General features: G+C 38.6%; 1 protein-coding gene and 1 non-coding gene across 4 annotated transcripts in view; both read right to left on the reverse strand.

Annotated features, from left to right (window-relative positions):
- DDX1 (DEAD-box helicase 1) overlaps positions 1–16,631 on the reverse strand; it is a 39,509-nt gene that overhangs the window by 10,213 nt on the left and 12,665 nt on the right. For all 3 annotated transcript variants that reach the window (XM_075557088.1, XM_075557085.1, XM_075557087.1), the window contains 10 exons: positions 15,334–15,406; positions 13,389–13,465; positions 13,146–13,260; positions 12,296–12,434; positions 10,043–10,103; positions 7,086–7,184; positions 6,197–6,286; positions 4,418–4,606; positions 3,550–3,601; positions 1,219–1,365 (listed from right to left, as the gene is read on the reverse strand). In XM_075557088.1, coding sequence (XP_075413203.1) covers positions 1,219–1,365; positions 3,550–3,601; positions 4,418–4,606; positions 6,197–6,286; positions 7,086–7,184; positions 10,043–10,103; positions 12,296–12,434; positions 13,146–13,260; positions 13,389–13,465; positions 15,334–15,406 — 1,042 coding nt within the window. The remainder of the gene's footprint in view (positions 1–1,218; positions 1,366–3,549; positions 3,602–4,417; positions 4,607–6,196; positions 6,287–7,085; positions 7,185–10,042; positions 10,104–12,295; positions 12,435–13,145; positions 13,261–13,388; positions 13,466–15,333; positions 15,407–16,631) is intronic.
- On the reverse strand, positions 8,359–8,490 carry LOC142455850 (small nucleolar RNA SNORA42/SNORA80 family). The gene has a single exon (XR_012785965.1). It is a non-coding gene; the product is annotated as a small nucleolar RNA SNORA42/SNORA80 family (small nucleolar RNA).

A 16,631-nucleotide genomic window follows, 5' to 3' on the forward strand; every position in this document is an offset into this window, starting at 1 on the left:
TGCTACTTCATAACTGTAATTTTGCTATTGTTATGAGTCATAATGTAAATATCTGATATGCAGGATGTATTTTCATTGTTACAAATTGAACACAATTAAAGCATAGTGATTAATCACAAAAGCAATATATAATTATATATTATGAAATATTTCTAATTACAAATGAATGAAATTTTGTCTTGAAGCATGGTGTAGTCTTGGTAACAATCTTCATGCCGGATATTTATATAAGGGCATATCTGCATGTGGACAGACCCCAATGAAGATGGTTAAAAGAGTGGTGTCTCGGTTCCTAAAACCATCAGAAATATGCGTTTTCTGATAATTTTAGGCGACCTCTGTGAAAGGGTCGTTAGACTCCAAAGGGGTCGCAACCCACAGGTTGAGAACCATTGTTCTAGGTAAATATTCTATCATTTAGTCAATACTCTTGAATAATTAACATTATCAATACTACTACATGTGGCAGTTACAGAATCTCCTGTCAACTTGCAAAGGGGTGGAGCCGCAGCTTGACAGGTACAACAGAAAACCACAGCTGACTGGAGGCAGACAGACACTCGCTGTGAGACATTCCTATTGACAAGCCAAATGGAGCTACACTGACAGAGCCAGAGCCCTGAAACTGGAGGAGCCACTTGGAGACCCACACCAACACTAAGATGCTTTCACCACCACAGGATCCACAAGACTTTCCACCCACTGGCCTGCACTCCCGCATTCGGCACGAGTCTAAAGAGGAATTATGGACTAGTATCAACATATGGGCTAAAAAATAAAGTCAGACTTATGGACTTGATCTGGACTGGGCTGGGCTGTTTTCTTAACGTACAAGTGCTCTTTGATATACAGTTGTTTCTTACACATACATGAGAGTCTATGAATTTGTTTCTCTCGTCAACCCGGACTAACACACGACACTTGATTCATTCTCACAGCAATGAAAACATAGCTATGTGGAGAATCTTTTCATTGCTTTCCTAGGGCTTCTCAGATGAAAAAGTACTAAGTCAACCTGCCAGTAACCCTAGAACTGCCCCTGGGGTTTCTACTCTTTACGGGAGTAGAAAGGTCGGTCTTTCTCCTGCAGAGCGGCTGCTTGTTTCAAACTGCTGATCTCGCAGTGAGCAGTCCAACTGCTTCAGGGCTCCTGACTAATTCACTATTGCTCTATTAAATGAGGAAATCAATCAACCTATGTAAGTCAAGAAAAAGTACCTCCTCCTTGTTGCATAAAATACTGCTCCAAGTTATCACAGTCGATTTTGGTTCTACAGAAGATAATTGCTTGATCCATCTTGTGTTCCTTGATTGCCCGGACAGCATACTCTCCCTTCAAGATCTTAATAGCTTCAGACCACATTTCTTGAATACAAGGAGGGTGGGGGAATCAAATCTCAGGTTATCAGGAACACTCAGAATTAGTTATAGACTTAATATTTTAACTTTTCTTTAAAAAAAAAACCCAAATTTTTAATATAGACAAGAGCAAAATGGAGTAACAGCATGTGCGTTAATCCATTTGTTCACTGTTTTCTATTATTTTTAAGCCAATCTATGGAGTCAACAAACACTCATAACTGCACTTGGAGGGGAGGGACATACAAATACACAAAAAAACCTATCTACACTGAAACAAACGGTTTGACCTCTCATATAGCACTAATCACATTCTGACTTACAGCAACTATTTCTAATGCTCGTTGAAGCTAACTCTTCTAAACAAAAATAGTATATACTAAACACTGGTCAAGATCAAATGTCACTCAATAAAATTAAAAAAAAACCCTCAACACCAAGCCTCACTAGTTAAGTCTTGAGTAATTATCCTCCTGTCTATTTTTTTCAGTGTGTACCTGACGCTAGTTATCTCTTACCTCCTTAGTACAAGATTTTAATTCTGTAATTCAACATATTTCCAAGGTCTCTCTGGTCATCTCATTATAAAGATGCAAAATGAACAAAACTTTAAAATATATATTTTTATCATAAAATGCATTCCCAAGCAGTGAGCGATTATAGTGATACCTCAGTTGCCGGACTCATTTGTTCCAAATTTATGTTCAAACACTCAAACGTTAAAGAATTGAATACGTCTCTCATAAGAAATAAAGGAAAACAAAATTGGTTCTCAGGCCAAAATATTACACTTACAATACCTTTGTCCAGGACTTTAAACCACTCCGGAGGCTTTTGGCCCTCTTGCCCATCACGGTCCCAGATACACCATTGCTATCAAGTAGTTTCTGATTTTATCCAGGTCAGCATTAACCTTTCTACCTCTCCAATAGTCTGAGTACTTGGCTTCATGGGTAACAACTTCACATCTTTCTCTATATTAGATCACATTTATATCACACTAATCTCACATTTCACCCCCCCAAATGTTGATAATATCGATTTAGCCATGTTGTATTCAGCTGTCAATGCAAACAAGCGGCAATCAGATTCAAATTTCGTAACTTTTCTTTCATTAACTCCATTGTGGGTCTCACAGATTTCCTCGGCTCTAACACTGGTATCACACATTTTCTTTGGCACCATTGTCATATTTTATGCAAATACAGCATAAAAAGCGCCCAGAGACGAATGCTTTAACGCACAGACTGTTGTAAGAGCGAGAGCCACACGGCGACGTGGCATGTGACTTGACTCTCCCGCTTTACACGTCGTTTCAAGTCGTGCTGTGGCCCGACTCTGAAGCAATGCTATGACCAATGAGTAGATGTTTCTGAACTTTGCTGTTTGTGTGCTGGAAAATTCAAGTGTGGAACCACCTGACTACTGAGGTATCAATCACAGCGAGCACACATCTTATCAATTTGGAGTTCATATATAACTGCATTAAAAGGAAATCTTTAATCCAGATTTCATGTAATTCACATTTTAGAAACCTATCAAAAAACTTGCCAATACTTCGACCATTAGCCAAAGGTAGTCTAACCCTTGCAAACGATTCCCCTGGAGACATATAATGTCAGTCTTACAACTTAACACCCATTCTCCTATGGTTTTCTAAGAACTCTTTGTACGTTTCGTCATATTATCTTCAAAGCACTATGTATCTAAAACAAAGTCTTCACTCTGCATAAAAATATCTTTACTACAACAAGATTCATTGTTAAGCATTTTTAAAATTGCATAAACTATTTGAAGATCATTTTGGTATATTTTGCAAAGTAGTAGCTAAAGTCCTTTTTGGTAAATACTAAACCTATGTGAAAAGGCTACATAACATTCGGGGCCAGTGAAGGCTGTCTCTGCATAAACTTGCTGCTTTCCTACAACTACTGAGACTTACATAACCCAAAATATTTGTATTTTAGATGCCAGGAGGCTAAGAAGTAAATAAGTGATTAATTATAGTATAACTAATTCTTCTAAGTAAACGGTTTTTAATTGTTTTTGTCCTGCTTTTACATTCAATTTTCCTAACTTATTATTCTGTAAATCACCTCAGCTCTTTCATGAGCGTAGGGAGGGCAATAAATTCAATGAAACAAACCAATTCCTTCTCCAAATCTTTCAGCACTATTTTTTTTAACTCACCCGAACTATTAGCACCAGGTCTGGTATTATCTTTTGCATGTACTTCATCAGTCTACCAAAAGAAAAGAATATAAAAGGTTATGAAATGATCATAATTCAGACCAGATGTCATCTTTCTTAAAAGCTAAGTACATCTTTAGCCTGCATGTCAGACATGTAGTTCTATAGTTTGTGAATATCATTCTTCAAATGGAATAGAAGCCTTTATTACAAAGATTAAAGATTAACCCATTTGTCAACCCAGTAGCACCTCAGAACAAAGGCTTGGCAGGCAATCTACTTTCAAAAAACCAGTCAATGTAGGTCCAACGGGGCACAGCTCGACTGGCACACACCGGGTAAAAGCAAAGAAAACGATCGTTTGCTTTTACTTACAGAAATGTAAATCTAATAATAGTGGGAAAAATGACAAAACATCCAAATGAAACTAAATTTTAGAAAACAAGAAACAGCAAGATGGCGCAGCTAAGGGTTTCTACTATAACACTAGGAATGAAAATAATGGTGTATGATATTAGGACTGTAGTTAGACAATTCTAGTTACTTGTTAAAATTATATGGAGGACGCTAATCACAAGAGTACCAGTACTCAGGGGCAACAAAAAGTTCGTGGGGGAAATTCCATTATCTTTTGAATCCATTTTTCCACAAACTTTTTGAAGCCCCCTTGTACACACAGGAGAAAAAGAAAAGACAATTCATCACCTTGTCAGTGACTTAGAGGCCGATTGCTTTCACTAGTAGTCAGTGTTAGGTACTTGTCTTTGGTGCAGCACGAGGTCGCATTAACGACCCCTAAGAAGCGAGGCTAGCCTAGTTTATGAAAAGCGTCTATTCTACACAAATGGCATCCAAACAGAGTACTTACTCTAATGTGGTTTTTGCCAAGCCTTTCCCAGAGTCTGTCAGCTTTGGGATTCACGGGCACGACAACATGATGTACAGTCTCTGGAACAGAATCTTCTCCTTTTAAATCGACCCAAGTGGGAAAGTGCATTATCTTCTCAGACAGTTTCTTTACATCAAAAGAATGCAAGGTAGCAGAGCAAACAATCACCTAAGATTAGAAAAATTAAAATTGAAAAAATACTTTTATTTTAAAATAATTATATCCCATGAAACTGACATAACATGTGGGCACAAAGTATATAAAAAAGTATATCCTGCTAGTCCAATAGCTGGTTTTCTGCAGCAAGAACCAGGAATGTGACCTTAAGCTGGTTAACCTCCTTGACCTTCAGAACCCTCAGTGTCACAGAAATCCTGCCAACTATTAGGAGCTCAAGTCTTATGATAAAATGGTTTTGAAAATTCAAAACCCTGTCACTATTTATCTCCAGATCTCAATACCCTCTCCCTTTTGAGCTCTTTCTAAGTAGGTGAAAAATAAAGAGCAATTATCCTTACTAAAGACACAGCTGCGAAGGGACCAGTTATCAGGCATCAAAGAACAAAAAAAAATCACATCATTGTATGCTCACCTCCCTGATACGATTGCTGAAGACAAATGGGTGCATAAGCAAATATGGCGAAGAAAGCTCATAGTGCCTGGTTATCAAAAGATATAGCGACGGGTCTTAAAGGCTTGAATGTAAACAAGAGGTCATCTAGCTCAGAAGCAACAAAGCCCATATGGAAAAAGCACACCAATCTGTGCGATCATGAGGTGTCGAAGGGATCAGGTATCAGGCATCATCAGAACAAAAAATCATATTGTGAATGAGGGGGAGTGCAGGCTGGGGACCCAAAGCCCATCTGTAGGCAACTGTATATCCCCTTACGGAAGGGTTGAGGGGAGATGAGCCAGTCAGGGTACAGTGTAGCAATGATGAAACATACAACTTTCCTCTAGTTCCTAAATGCTTCCTCCCCACCATCATGATCCCAATTCTACCTTAAAAATCTGGCTAGACCAGAGGATGTACACTGGTACAGAGAGGAACTGGAAACAGGGAGTCCAGGGTGGATGATCACTTCAGGCAATACCAGGAGGGTGGGGTTGGAAGGGGAAACCGATTACAAGGATCTACATATAACCTCCTCCCTGGAGGACAGACAATAGAAAAGTGGGTGAAGGTAGACATTGGACAGGGCAAGATATGACAAAATAATAATTTATAAATTATCAAGGGTTCATGAGGGAGGGGAGACTGGGAAGGGAAGGTAAAAATGAGTAGCTGATGTCAGGCGCTTAAGTGGAGAGCAAATGTTTCAAGAATAAGGGAAATGAATGTACAAATGTGCTTTGCAGGATTGATGTGTATGGACTGTAAGGAGTTGTATGAACCCCTAATAAAATGATTAAAAAAAAAAGACAGCTGTGTTTAAATTACAGACTTTTTTCTTCTTCTTTCAACATGAAGCAGTACTAATAGTCTGAATATAATCTTTAAGTTCTGTGGAAAACAAGTTTTTCCCTTATACTTTTCTGTCACATCTAAGTAACTTATACAAAATTCATTCTTTTTAAAAGGAGCTTTAAGCATTGTTTCTTCCCTGTGTACTATTTAATCAAATGAAAAAGTAAGTACCTTATACAGCAGTTAATGAAGGGGCACCAAAACCCAAATTTTTGACCCTCTTTACAAGTGTAGATATGTAACAAATGACCACCTGTATTTTAAGGTGTACCACTCTCACTTTATACCTGAAGTCTTTTCCCATCTGAGGTTATTTGGGGAATCTGATTATGGATCCTATTTATGAAATCAGAATAGCCTTGAGAAAGAAGCCCATCCTGTAGGAGAAGCAAAGAACACAATTTTGTATTTAGCACCCAATCCTTTCTAAATCAAATGTTAGATGTGTAGAGAAAACGTACACACCTGCATACCCCATCTTTTCACATGGTATTTAAAGGAAAGCTCTAAGTACAACTTCAGATTCCAGGTGATTAAAATATGAAAAAGCTGACCAGGATCTAAAAACTAAAATTCCACTGTTCGGTAACTACACCTGCCATTTCCACAGTTAATAGTTGCTGACATATATATGTCTTTAATGATGATTTCAATTAAAAGAAACAAATAAAAATCCCTCAGGGCTAGGAAACTAGTTCATCTTGAAAATAATATTTATGAAAAGCCTGAGGCACATTTATGGCCTTGCAGTTTCTTCACATTTGCAACTCTGACAGAAATAATTCCAATATGGATTGAAAATATATGTACAGATAAAAACAGGAAAACAAAACCTATCTGTTTACTCTCGGCAACAATTCAATAATACGTGACGTATCTTTACGGCAGACCACTAGGCAGCCTTTGAAAACTATTTATGAATAGTCTTCACTAGGGGCCATAAACACTTAAATTATATATATAAAAAAAAAGGCTTTGCAATTCTTCAGTTTGATTTTAATCACAAAAAAGTAGCAGTTACACAGAAAGCTGGTGAACATATACCAAACTGGTAATAATCATTCTCTGGGTAGTGAGGTCACAATTGCATTACAATTTTTTCTTTATCACCTGATGTGTTTTACCTAAAACACAAATGAACTTTTTTAAAAGAAGCATAATTATATGACAACATACAGCTTCATCCAGGACCAGGAATCTAACTTGAGATAAGTTCAGCTTTCCAGTTGACACCAAATCATCTAGTCTTCCAGGAGTGCCGACAACTATATCTACCTGGAAAATATCAAACGAAAGAACCTTTAAAAAAAAACCCAGAATATTTAAATACCAGCCAACAGTTGTACATGTATAATAAAACATGCACACGAGAATAGTCACCAATCTAAGCCTGGAGTCATCAGGTCAATTCTGACTCACGGTGAAGTGCCGGTTCAGAGAGCAGAGCTGAGCTCCACCGGGTTCTCTTCAGCCGTGGCACTTTACCAAAGCAGCCCTTCAAGCCTCTTTGCAAGTGCTGCTGGGAAGGTTTGAACAACCAACTTATCAATTAATGATTAATAGCATCTGTACTACTTGGGACCAGTCATAGTCAATAGTAATTTATGAAAAATCATATAAATTCTTCATTGTAGATAATACACCATATCAAATTTGTATGTGGTTTGAATGAATGTGAAGAATTTTCCAAGAAATTTGTCATCTTAACTTCTATATATAAATTTCTCTTTTCCAAACAAATATCTGAAGAATATATAAAGGAATATATAAATTTTACCAAAATTGAAATCCCAGTTCCATCTTTAATCAGCTATGTGACCTTTATTTAATCCCTTCTAAGTTCTCTTGTTGAAATGGGGTAATACCTTCAACTGCAAGATGGTTGTGATAATTAGGAGACAAGATACATAAAACTCTTGATGTTTAGTTTGGGGTGCTGAATAAACTTTGCTGTCATTAACAATAATGATTATCTGACTAGTCAGGAAAACAAAAATTGCTATTTGCCAAGTGTTTATAATAAACAGGTACTATGCTAATTAAGCATTTTGCTGATAAAATATCATTTCACATTACATAAAAAAGTAACTATCATAAAGGTAAATACAAAAATAAATACTACTGTTATTATTCCAAAAACCGTATATACTCGTGTATAAATCGAGTTTTTCAGCACATGTTTATGCAGTTTTTGTGGTAAACTTAGATGCCTCGACTGATAGTCGGGTCAGCTTATACTTGAGTATACACAGTATGTCATTAATTATTTGTACTAAACCAACAAATCTCAGTACTGTGTAGAAACACAATCTTAAAATATATGATAAAAATCACCTCTTTTCAATGTATGAGGCGCTTACTTATGTCAAGCACTGTGATAGGTCCTGTACAGAGGGACAAAATGCAGTTCTGGTTCTGCATGCAACCGTTTTGCTGGTTTTTTTCCCCCCACTGTGCAACCCACTTCAGTGCCTGAAGCCCACAGGGTAAAGCCAGGCAATGGTTCGGGGTGACAGTTTGATTTGGCATGGGATACTGAGAGGCCCATGGGATTGGGCCTGCCACAAATCCAAACCCATGCACGTATGCAACCTCAATTTTTTTTCTTTTTTAACACCCAGGATTCTAACCAATCGTGTTAAGACTTCTCGCTCCCCAATTTCAGTAGATTAAAGTCATGTTGAAAGCAAACACAAGGCCCTTTGGTTTGGAAAACACAAAGCCAGTTAGGTTGGGAAAGGCTCAGAGAAACATTTATATGACCTATACAGCACTATTCCATCTGCACATATTGCGTAATAGAGCACAAGACTGAAAAACCAGAAGAGCTGTACTCCTCCACTCCAAAGCTGCTCTCTGTCCCAGCGTCAGGGTCATCTGACTCCGAGAACAGGGGAGGATACTTGAGTATCATGACAATAAGAGCAGGAGGAAGACATATCATCTCAGGAGAATGGCATTCAATCTTGCCAAGAACGCAACGGAATAACACCGCCTTTCCTGTCACTGGGGCTATCAATCATTGTTAAATTCTGAGATCCAACTGCAGAACGCACATATACGTCCTCACAGCTTTACAACTAAAGAATTAAAAAAACTTAATATTCTTATGAGAAATGGGTCTGAGGAACCGAAATTGGAAATAAACCCATTAAATCTATTGTACAATCACTAAAATATCAAACACTAGATGGAAATACATCAAAGCAATATTTCTTACATTAGTATCTACAAGTATAATACTTTGAAAGACTGATTCTCTGTTCTTATTCTGCCCAGTCAGGCCAAATTAAGTCTACGCAGCATGAAGTCTTGTTGGAGAGGGAGGAGAACCAATGGAATGGAGGGAAAGACACTGCTGCTGCCACGACACAGTACCAGGTGGTTTAAATTAAATAATAAAATTTTAGGAAAGAAAGTATAAAGAGTTACTTCATACATGAGAAATATTTTGAGGCCTCCTTTTGTGTGACCTGTATTTAGCTATAGCACATGGTGAAGTACAGCTGAGTGGGAACTTCTTAGGCTTTTCCCCCAAGTAAAGGGTCATACAAGGCTGGCTTTCCTTGCCAACTGTTTCCCTGACCTCAAGGTTTTCTTTAACTGCTCCGAACACATCCCCCTCCTTATGGAGCCTCTGCTCACTGCCTTGCCATGCTCTTCATGCTTCCCGAAAATCACTGGAAAAAAACACCACTACCCTTCTACTTTACCTTTATTTCATTTCTTTCCGGTTTCTTCATTTTTAATTATCTCCAAGAGTAACTCTTACTTAAAGAGTGAACAACAACAAAAAACTTCATGTATGTGTCTGTCTACTTCTGAGGGAAAAGGAGTACTTGTAAGATAGCTAAAAAAAGCAAACAAAACAACCCAAACAACTGTCTGCCACCGAGTCAAATCTGCCTCATAGCAACGCTGCAGAATGGAGTAGGATTGCCCCTGTGGGTTTCCAAGGTTGTAAAGCTTCGTGGAGGGGCTGGTACTTTCAAACGGTCTCCAAGGCTCTTTTAAAGATAAATAAATACCTACTCTTCTAAGCTTGCACTAATTTTAGCCTCATTTGACTTTTCTTGAGACAAAACAGAAATGCATTACCTAAGCACAACGCTGTAATAAAAAGTTCAACTTACCCCATTATCCAAAACAGAAAGCTGATCCCGGGCTGCAACCCCTCCAATTATCAGAAGCTCCCTGAAATGCGTATCAGAATGATAAAGAAGAAAAATAATTAAGTTCTCCTTGACATCCTTTGATCTGTATCAAACTGATAAGCGACATTAAGAATAAACTGAATGTGTCGATTATTTCACACTATTTGGATCAATAAGTCTAGAGGGACCAATAACCAATGTTCATGGAGACAGCAGTCAAGAAATCAAATGATGCACTATCCTGGGGAGAGTGCAGCAAAAGCGTCCATTGGAAAACGTTTTTAAAGGCACAGATGTCATTTTGATGACTAGCGTGCACCAGGCTCAGTCTTTCAACCTCCTCAGTCCTGCAATGAGGATGGAAGAAACAAAAAGAACTGATCTATCTTGGACTTAGAAGAAATAGAAGCAGAATGTTCCTTAGAAGCAAGGATGGTGAGGGTTCTGCTTGCTTCGTCTGAACCCTCATCAGGAAAAGAACGGCTAGGAAAGCAGAGCCTGTTAGATAAAACAGGAGGTCAGCAAATACAAGACGGAATGACACAGTCGCCTCAACAAGGAACTCCAGCCTGTCCCCGTCAAGACGACACAGGACCTTATTGTTACACATAAGGTCTCCAAGAGAAGCACTAATTCAGTGCCAACGAACAACAAAGTATTGACAAAGAATCCACAGTAAGTTTGAAGCCTGATGAAAATAAGCACTTTATTCCCACACCCACATAGCCAAATACAACGCTAAAATTAGGTAAAGTAACTAAACAAAATGTGGAATTTGGAAACAAAGAAAACTCCTTATCTATACACCCCTTCATATTATGATATATTCCTAACTTCAAAAATCTGCCTTTAACTTACTCTTATAGATATATATTCTTTAATTTTTATATATTATCTCTGCAAAACAATTTTCTTTGGGAAGATCATCAAAAACTGGAGGAGATAAGGTAGAAAAGCCTTATTTTTCACAAAATATCCTTTTATATTTGTTTGCATTTTTCTTATCCCAAATACTTCAAAAAATTTAGATGAAAAAAGATTGCTTCAAATTGAAACATTCAATGGGAGAAAAATAGTGTTTTCAATAAATGATACAGGAGAAACTGGGCTTGCATGTATAATAAATGAAGTTAGAGAGACTCCTGTACAAAAACTAACTCTAGCAGATCATAGATCTAAATCTAATACCTAAACATTTTAAATTGTACAATGAAATATTCGTGACCTTGGGTGAGGCAAAGACTTTCAGAGATATACCACCCAAAGCACCACTAACAACACTCACATATTGAACTTCAACAAACTTTAAAAATGTTCAACATAATTAGCTATTAAAACTCCAAGCCAGTTGTCATGAAGTAGGTTCCAATTTACGGCCACCTCCATCAGGGCAGAACTATGCGCCCGAGCGCTTTTCAACGGCTGCTTTTGGGATGCAGGTCACTAGGCCAATCGCTTAGCTAGCAGCTGAAAGTATGAGGCATTTGCACCACCAAACAGCAGAAAGAGCCCTACAACCTGATAGTGACCAATCTGAAAGCCCACGTGGAAGAAAGTCACCACTGTGAGACAGTCTGGAATCATCCTTGTCAGTACCAACTCCTCTCTCTCTCTCTCTCTCTCTCTCTCTCTCTCTCTCTCTCTCTCTCACACACACACACACACACACACACACACACACACACACCCTCAAACTCACTGTCATTGTGTCGATTCCAACTCATAGCTACCCTACAGTTGAGAGTTGATCTGCTCTTGTAGTTTCTGAAATGGTTTACTCTTTGCGGGAATAAAAAGCCTTATCTTTTTTCCATGGGGCAGCTGGTGGTTTTGAACTGTTCATCTTGAGGTTAGCAGCCAGCATGTTACTCAAGACGCCCCCAGGCTTCTTACCAATATTCTAGATATACAGAAATACATTTTCTATGTAGATGAATAAAATGAATCTAGTATTGAATAAAATGTTTCCTTCAGGAACCTAGCTTTCACTGATAATGTTTTGTGAACTCTTAACAGGAACAGACACTATTCTATTTGTTTTTTTCCAATCAAATTTATCACTTACCAGATAAACTGGAAATCTATATAAAAACAAACTGTTTCCATAAAAGTACAAATTCACAATTCATGTCTGTGTGTACACATATTAAACTAATTTTTTTCTACTTTACTCCTTTAAAATATCTCAAACCTAAACAACAGATATTTCAGCACAGAAAGAACTTTACCTACCTTAATTTTGGATTATCGACGTATTTCTTAAACTGCTTGACATTATTCAGAGTCTGTTCAGCTAACTCTCGGGAGGGCTCGATGATGAGAGCTTTTGGAGCGTTGGGGAGAAACTTTGTCTGTGCCACCTGTGCGCTGCCTTAGGGAGACGACACGAAGCATTCAAGTCACACCTCAAAGTACCATTATAATGAAAGATTTCGTACAAATACTACAACACAAAATTTTTAGTATCAATTATTTAAAAGTATAGAAGAGACTCAAACAACATGAAATAATAAAGTTAAGATTCCTAAAATGGACCAAGTCTTCTTTAAATTATATCTACCTGGAATAATTGCAACTGACTTTATCTCTGGAAATCAACTTGTTTTGTAATAAAGCAAGCAAGTTATAAAATGTCGTGTCTCTAAGTAACTTAAACCTACTAGACACTGTAAAGGTTAAGAGCTGCAGAGCCAGAGAGTGCCTGGATTTGAATTCAGCTCTGCTAACTTGTTTTGTGACCTTGAACAACTTACTTCAAATCCCTACCCTTCAGTTTTTTATCTGAAATGGGAAGACTGCCTTATAGGGTTGTGAAGATTAGATTAAATAATCCATGCATAGCATGGCCAGAGCATAGTGCCCAGCAATTCATAAGCACAGCCTTCATGAGAGAACCAAAATATGGAAAAGTAAATACTTTTAAGAATTTAAGCATCAAGTTTTAAAACCTCATTTTATTGACGTGCTAAACAAAAATGTGTACCATGCCAGTAGATGGAGTATAAGTAGCTAACACCAAGCAGTCTTACTGAGAATTCTCCTCAATATCCCATTCTAGACACCCTGCACATCCGTGGCATACCTGTGTGCTGCGATTTCATGACGCAACTAGCCGGTGCCTGGGAAAGAGCAGCAAAACCATCTTTTGGTGGAAACTTAAAATCTTCTTCACCAAAGTTGAATTTTAGTTCTGCATTCTAGCAATGAATAAAGGAGAAAATGAAAATCCGTATCCCTAACAATGCTCTAAGAGAAAAGTAAACATTATAAAGTAATGCAAGTCAAAGTAGCTTATGATTGCAACACAATTTTTCAATCAGATTACCTTCAGGACACAGGCAGGAAAAAGGGCTTGATTCTTTATATGTGCTGGTATTTCAAATGCTAATCCAAGGTCTTTTCCTTTTAAAGAAAATTTTAAAAAGTCAATGAAGAATTTCCATATGCTCACACCACATCTGCATTCCCTCCATTCGCACTGATACAAACTGTGCTGCCATTTCTCCAAGACCTCTACCTCATTATTTCTAAAATCGCCCCCTCACCCTCTACATTTTATAAAAATGTCTTGTCTTGAAGAGCCTTGGCCAAGTGCTCCGCTTGGTCAAGTGGCTAAGCAGCTAAATGAAAAATTGACAGTTCACTCTCCTCACCTGTTTGAGCTTTTAATCTGCTTTTATCAAGAAGCCTAGAATACCATCTGGGGCAATTTGTCATAGGAGATTGCTATGAGACACAAATCTGAAAATCAAAAACCTGACATCACCTAACAACTGGGTCACTTCAATCAGCATTCGGGGTTACTGTCATAGCTCCCCTGAAACAGAAACAACTCCCTTGAGCTCCCATTGACCTTCCAGCTTTCTTCTTGTTTTTGTTTGCAGTAAAACTCCCAGAGTTTTCCATGTTGACTGTGAGCACTTCCTCTCACCCCACTCTTGAAAGGGTTCCTAGTCAGGCCCCCATGCCCACTCTTTGCTCTACCAAAAAGATCTCTATCAAGCTTGACAGCGGTCTCCACTTGCCAAACCCAGCGGTAAAGTCTCAGTATTCATCTCTCTAGACGGACCCATACTGGCATTGTAAACAATTTGTTCATTTCTCCCTCCTTGAAACACTTTCTTCACCTGGTTGCAGGAGCCTTCCCTTTTATTTCTACTACAGACATTCCTCCTTAATCTATCTAGTAGCCAACAGGCAGCCCAGGCCTCAGCTCTCTTCTGTTCTTTATCTACTCCCATTCGCTAGGAGTGTCCTGGTTATGTAGTGGGCTGCCCAGACCACCAGCTGCTCCATGGGAGAAAGACAGGACTTTCCATTCCCTACACAGTCGGAAACTCAAAGGAGCAGTTCTGCCTGTTCTGTAGGGTCGCTCTGAGTCTGAACTGACGCGATGGCAGTGGGTTATTTTCTAGGTAATCCTATCTAGCGCTTTATATCTCACCCAGAACTGATGGGTTCCAAAGATCATTCCCCTGAATTCTTGACTTGAACATTTCACTTCTTACTCCCACTCCTTAGTTACAATTAATCACTCCTTTCACCACTAGCTGTCTAAACTTAGTATGTCCAAAATCAAATTCCCAGCTTCCTGCCGAATGCCATCCTATCCCACCTCCCAGTGTCTGATGATAACATTCCTCTATTCAAAATCCTAATGGATTCTTCATTGCACCCGAAATAAAGTTAATGTTTCCATCACGGCTTACAAGGTCCTGTGTGACCCAGCCTCACTACCGTCACTGACTGCATCTTCCCTCATTCTTCCTTATGCTCAATGCACTCTACTTTAGTCAGTCAGGGATTTCACACAGCTTCCAGCCGGGCCTTTGCACTAACTGTTGTTCTTCTGTCTGCAGTGGTCTTCCAAGACAGCCGCATGGCCCACTACCCAACTCACTCAGGTTTTGACTCAAATGCCATCTTATGTGAGAAGATAAATACAGAAAAACACACTTCTAGAGGAATCTCGCTCTCCACTTCCTTCCCTCCTTTAATCCTCTCCTTCATAGCACTCTCACTTGACATGTTTCTGTCGGCTTCTCCCGCCAGTATGTACGCTCCGGTGAAGTAATGAGGCACTGTCTACTATGTTTTCTCCAGTCCCCATAAGTCTGACTCACAACAAATGTTCAATAATAATATTTGTTCAAAAGGAAGTCAGGGAAAGGAGGAGAAAGGACTTAAGAAGGGGGAGAAGGGAATAAAAATGAAGACATACCAAATGCCATTTATCATTTATCTACTAAGGCAACCCATGGAAAGCTTACCATTTTTCGAGAACTTGACATGTCCTTTATCTACATCAAGGTAGCATCCAATGGTATCATGCATAGTGAATTCCTAGGAAACCAGAGTGTCAAATGCTGTTCATAGGAAGCACAACCTCAAGTAAGAGTAAAAGCTCAAAAGAAAGTTGTGTACCAGTGAGTCGATTCTGACTCATAATACCTGTTCATAGTAAGCCTATATGTCAGGGCAGAAACTTATTAGGGTTTTGAGGCTATAATCTTTGGTTTTAAAATAATTCCTTGTAGTTTTAGTATAAGCCAAGACTCACTCCTATCAAGTCAATTATGACCCACAGTGACCTACAGGACAGAGCAGAACTGCCCTTGTGGGTTTATAAGATGGTAACTCTACATGAGAAAGCTGCTTCTTTCCCCCTCAGAGCAGCTGGTGGTTTCAAATTACTGTTGTTGCGAGTCAGCAACCCAAAGTGTAACCACTAGAGGTCCATGGTTAAGTATAGGTATGCAACGTTTATTATAACATATACATAATAGAAGGACTCATCAGGCTACTTAGAATCAGGGTGATGTTTTGGCTCAACCCACATACTAGATTTTAAGCTTACCAGAATAATTACATTTTGATTAAAAAAAAAAAAACAACTGAAATGAGTTCTGGGGCAAAAGAATTTCCATATGCAAAAGAATAAAGTTGGACCTCTAACTCACATCATATATGAAAGTTACCTAAAAATGAATTAAAGGCCTAGATAGAAGAGCTAAAACCATGAAACTTTAAAAGGAAAACCAACCCCAGTGTGATGAGTAGAGACTCCAGTAGAATTATCATAATTCCACACCTAGATATATACCAAAAAGAATGGAAAACCGGGGCACTCAGGTATCTTTGTCCACCAAGGCTCACAACAGCAAGAGCCACAACAGTCAAACAGTAAAGAACAACCCAAGTGTCCATCAACACCAGAATGGATAAACACATGAATGTATATACACACAATAGTTATTATCCTACCAAGAAAAGAATATTCTAAGATAGGCTACAATAGGAACCTTAAAATCATGATGCTAAATGAAATAAGCCAGACACAAAAGAAGAAATATTCTATGATTCCATTTATGAAAAAAAGAACACACAATTCAACTGTGAGCTCCTGTTAACTGGGTTGATTGTGACTGCCATCCTGTGGGTAGAAAACGAGCCACCTCAGAAGCAGGAGGGGATTTCACTGCCAGCAAAAGAGGAGTCCGTAGTGTAGTGCATCCTCTGCGCCACAAGCTCCCGGCACAGTGAACTTCCTTCAACCAAAGGACAGCTC

The sequence above is a fragment of the Tenrec ecaudatus genome, chromosome 8 (assembly GCF_050624435.1).
Source record: "Tenrec ecaudatus isolate mTenEca1 chromosome 8, mTenEca1.hap1, whole genome shotgun sequence".
In the NCBI taxonomy this organism is placed as follows: Eukaryota; Metazoa; Chordata; class Mammalia; order Afrosoricida; family Tenrecidae; genus Tenrec; species Tenrec ecaudatus.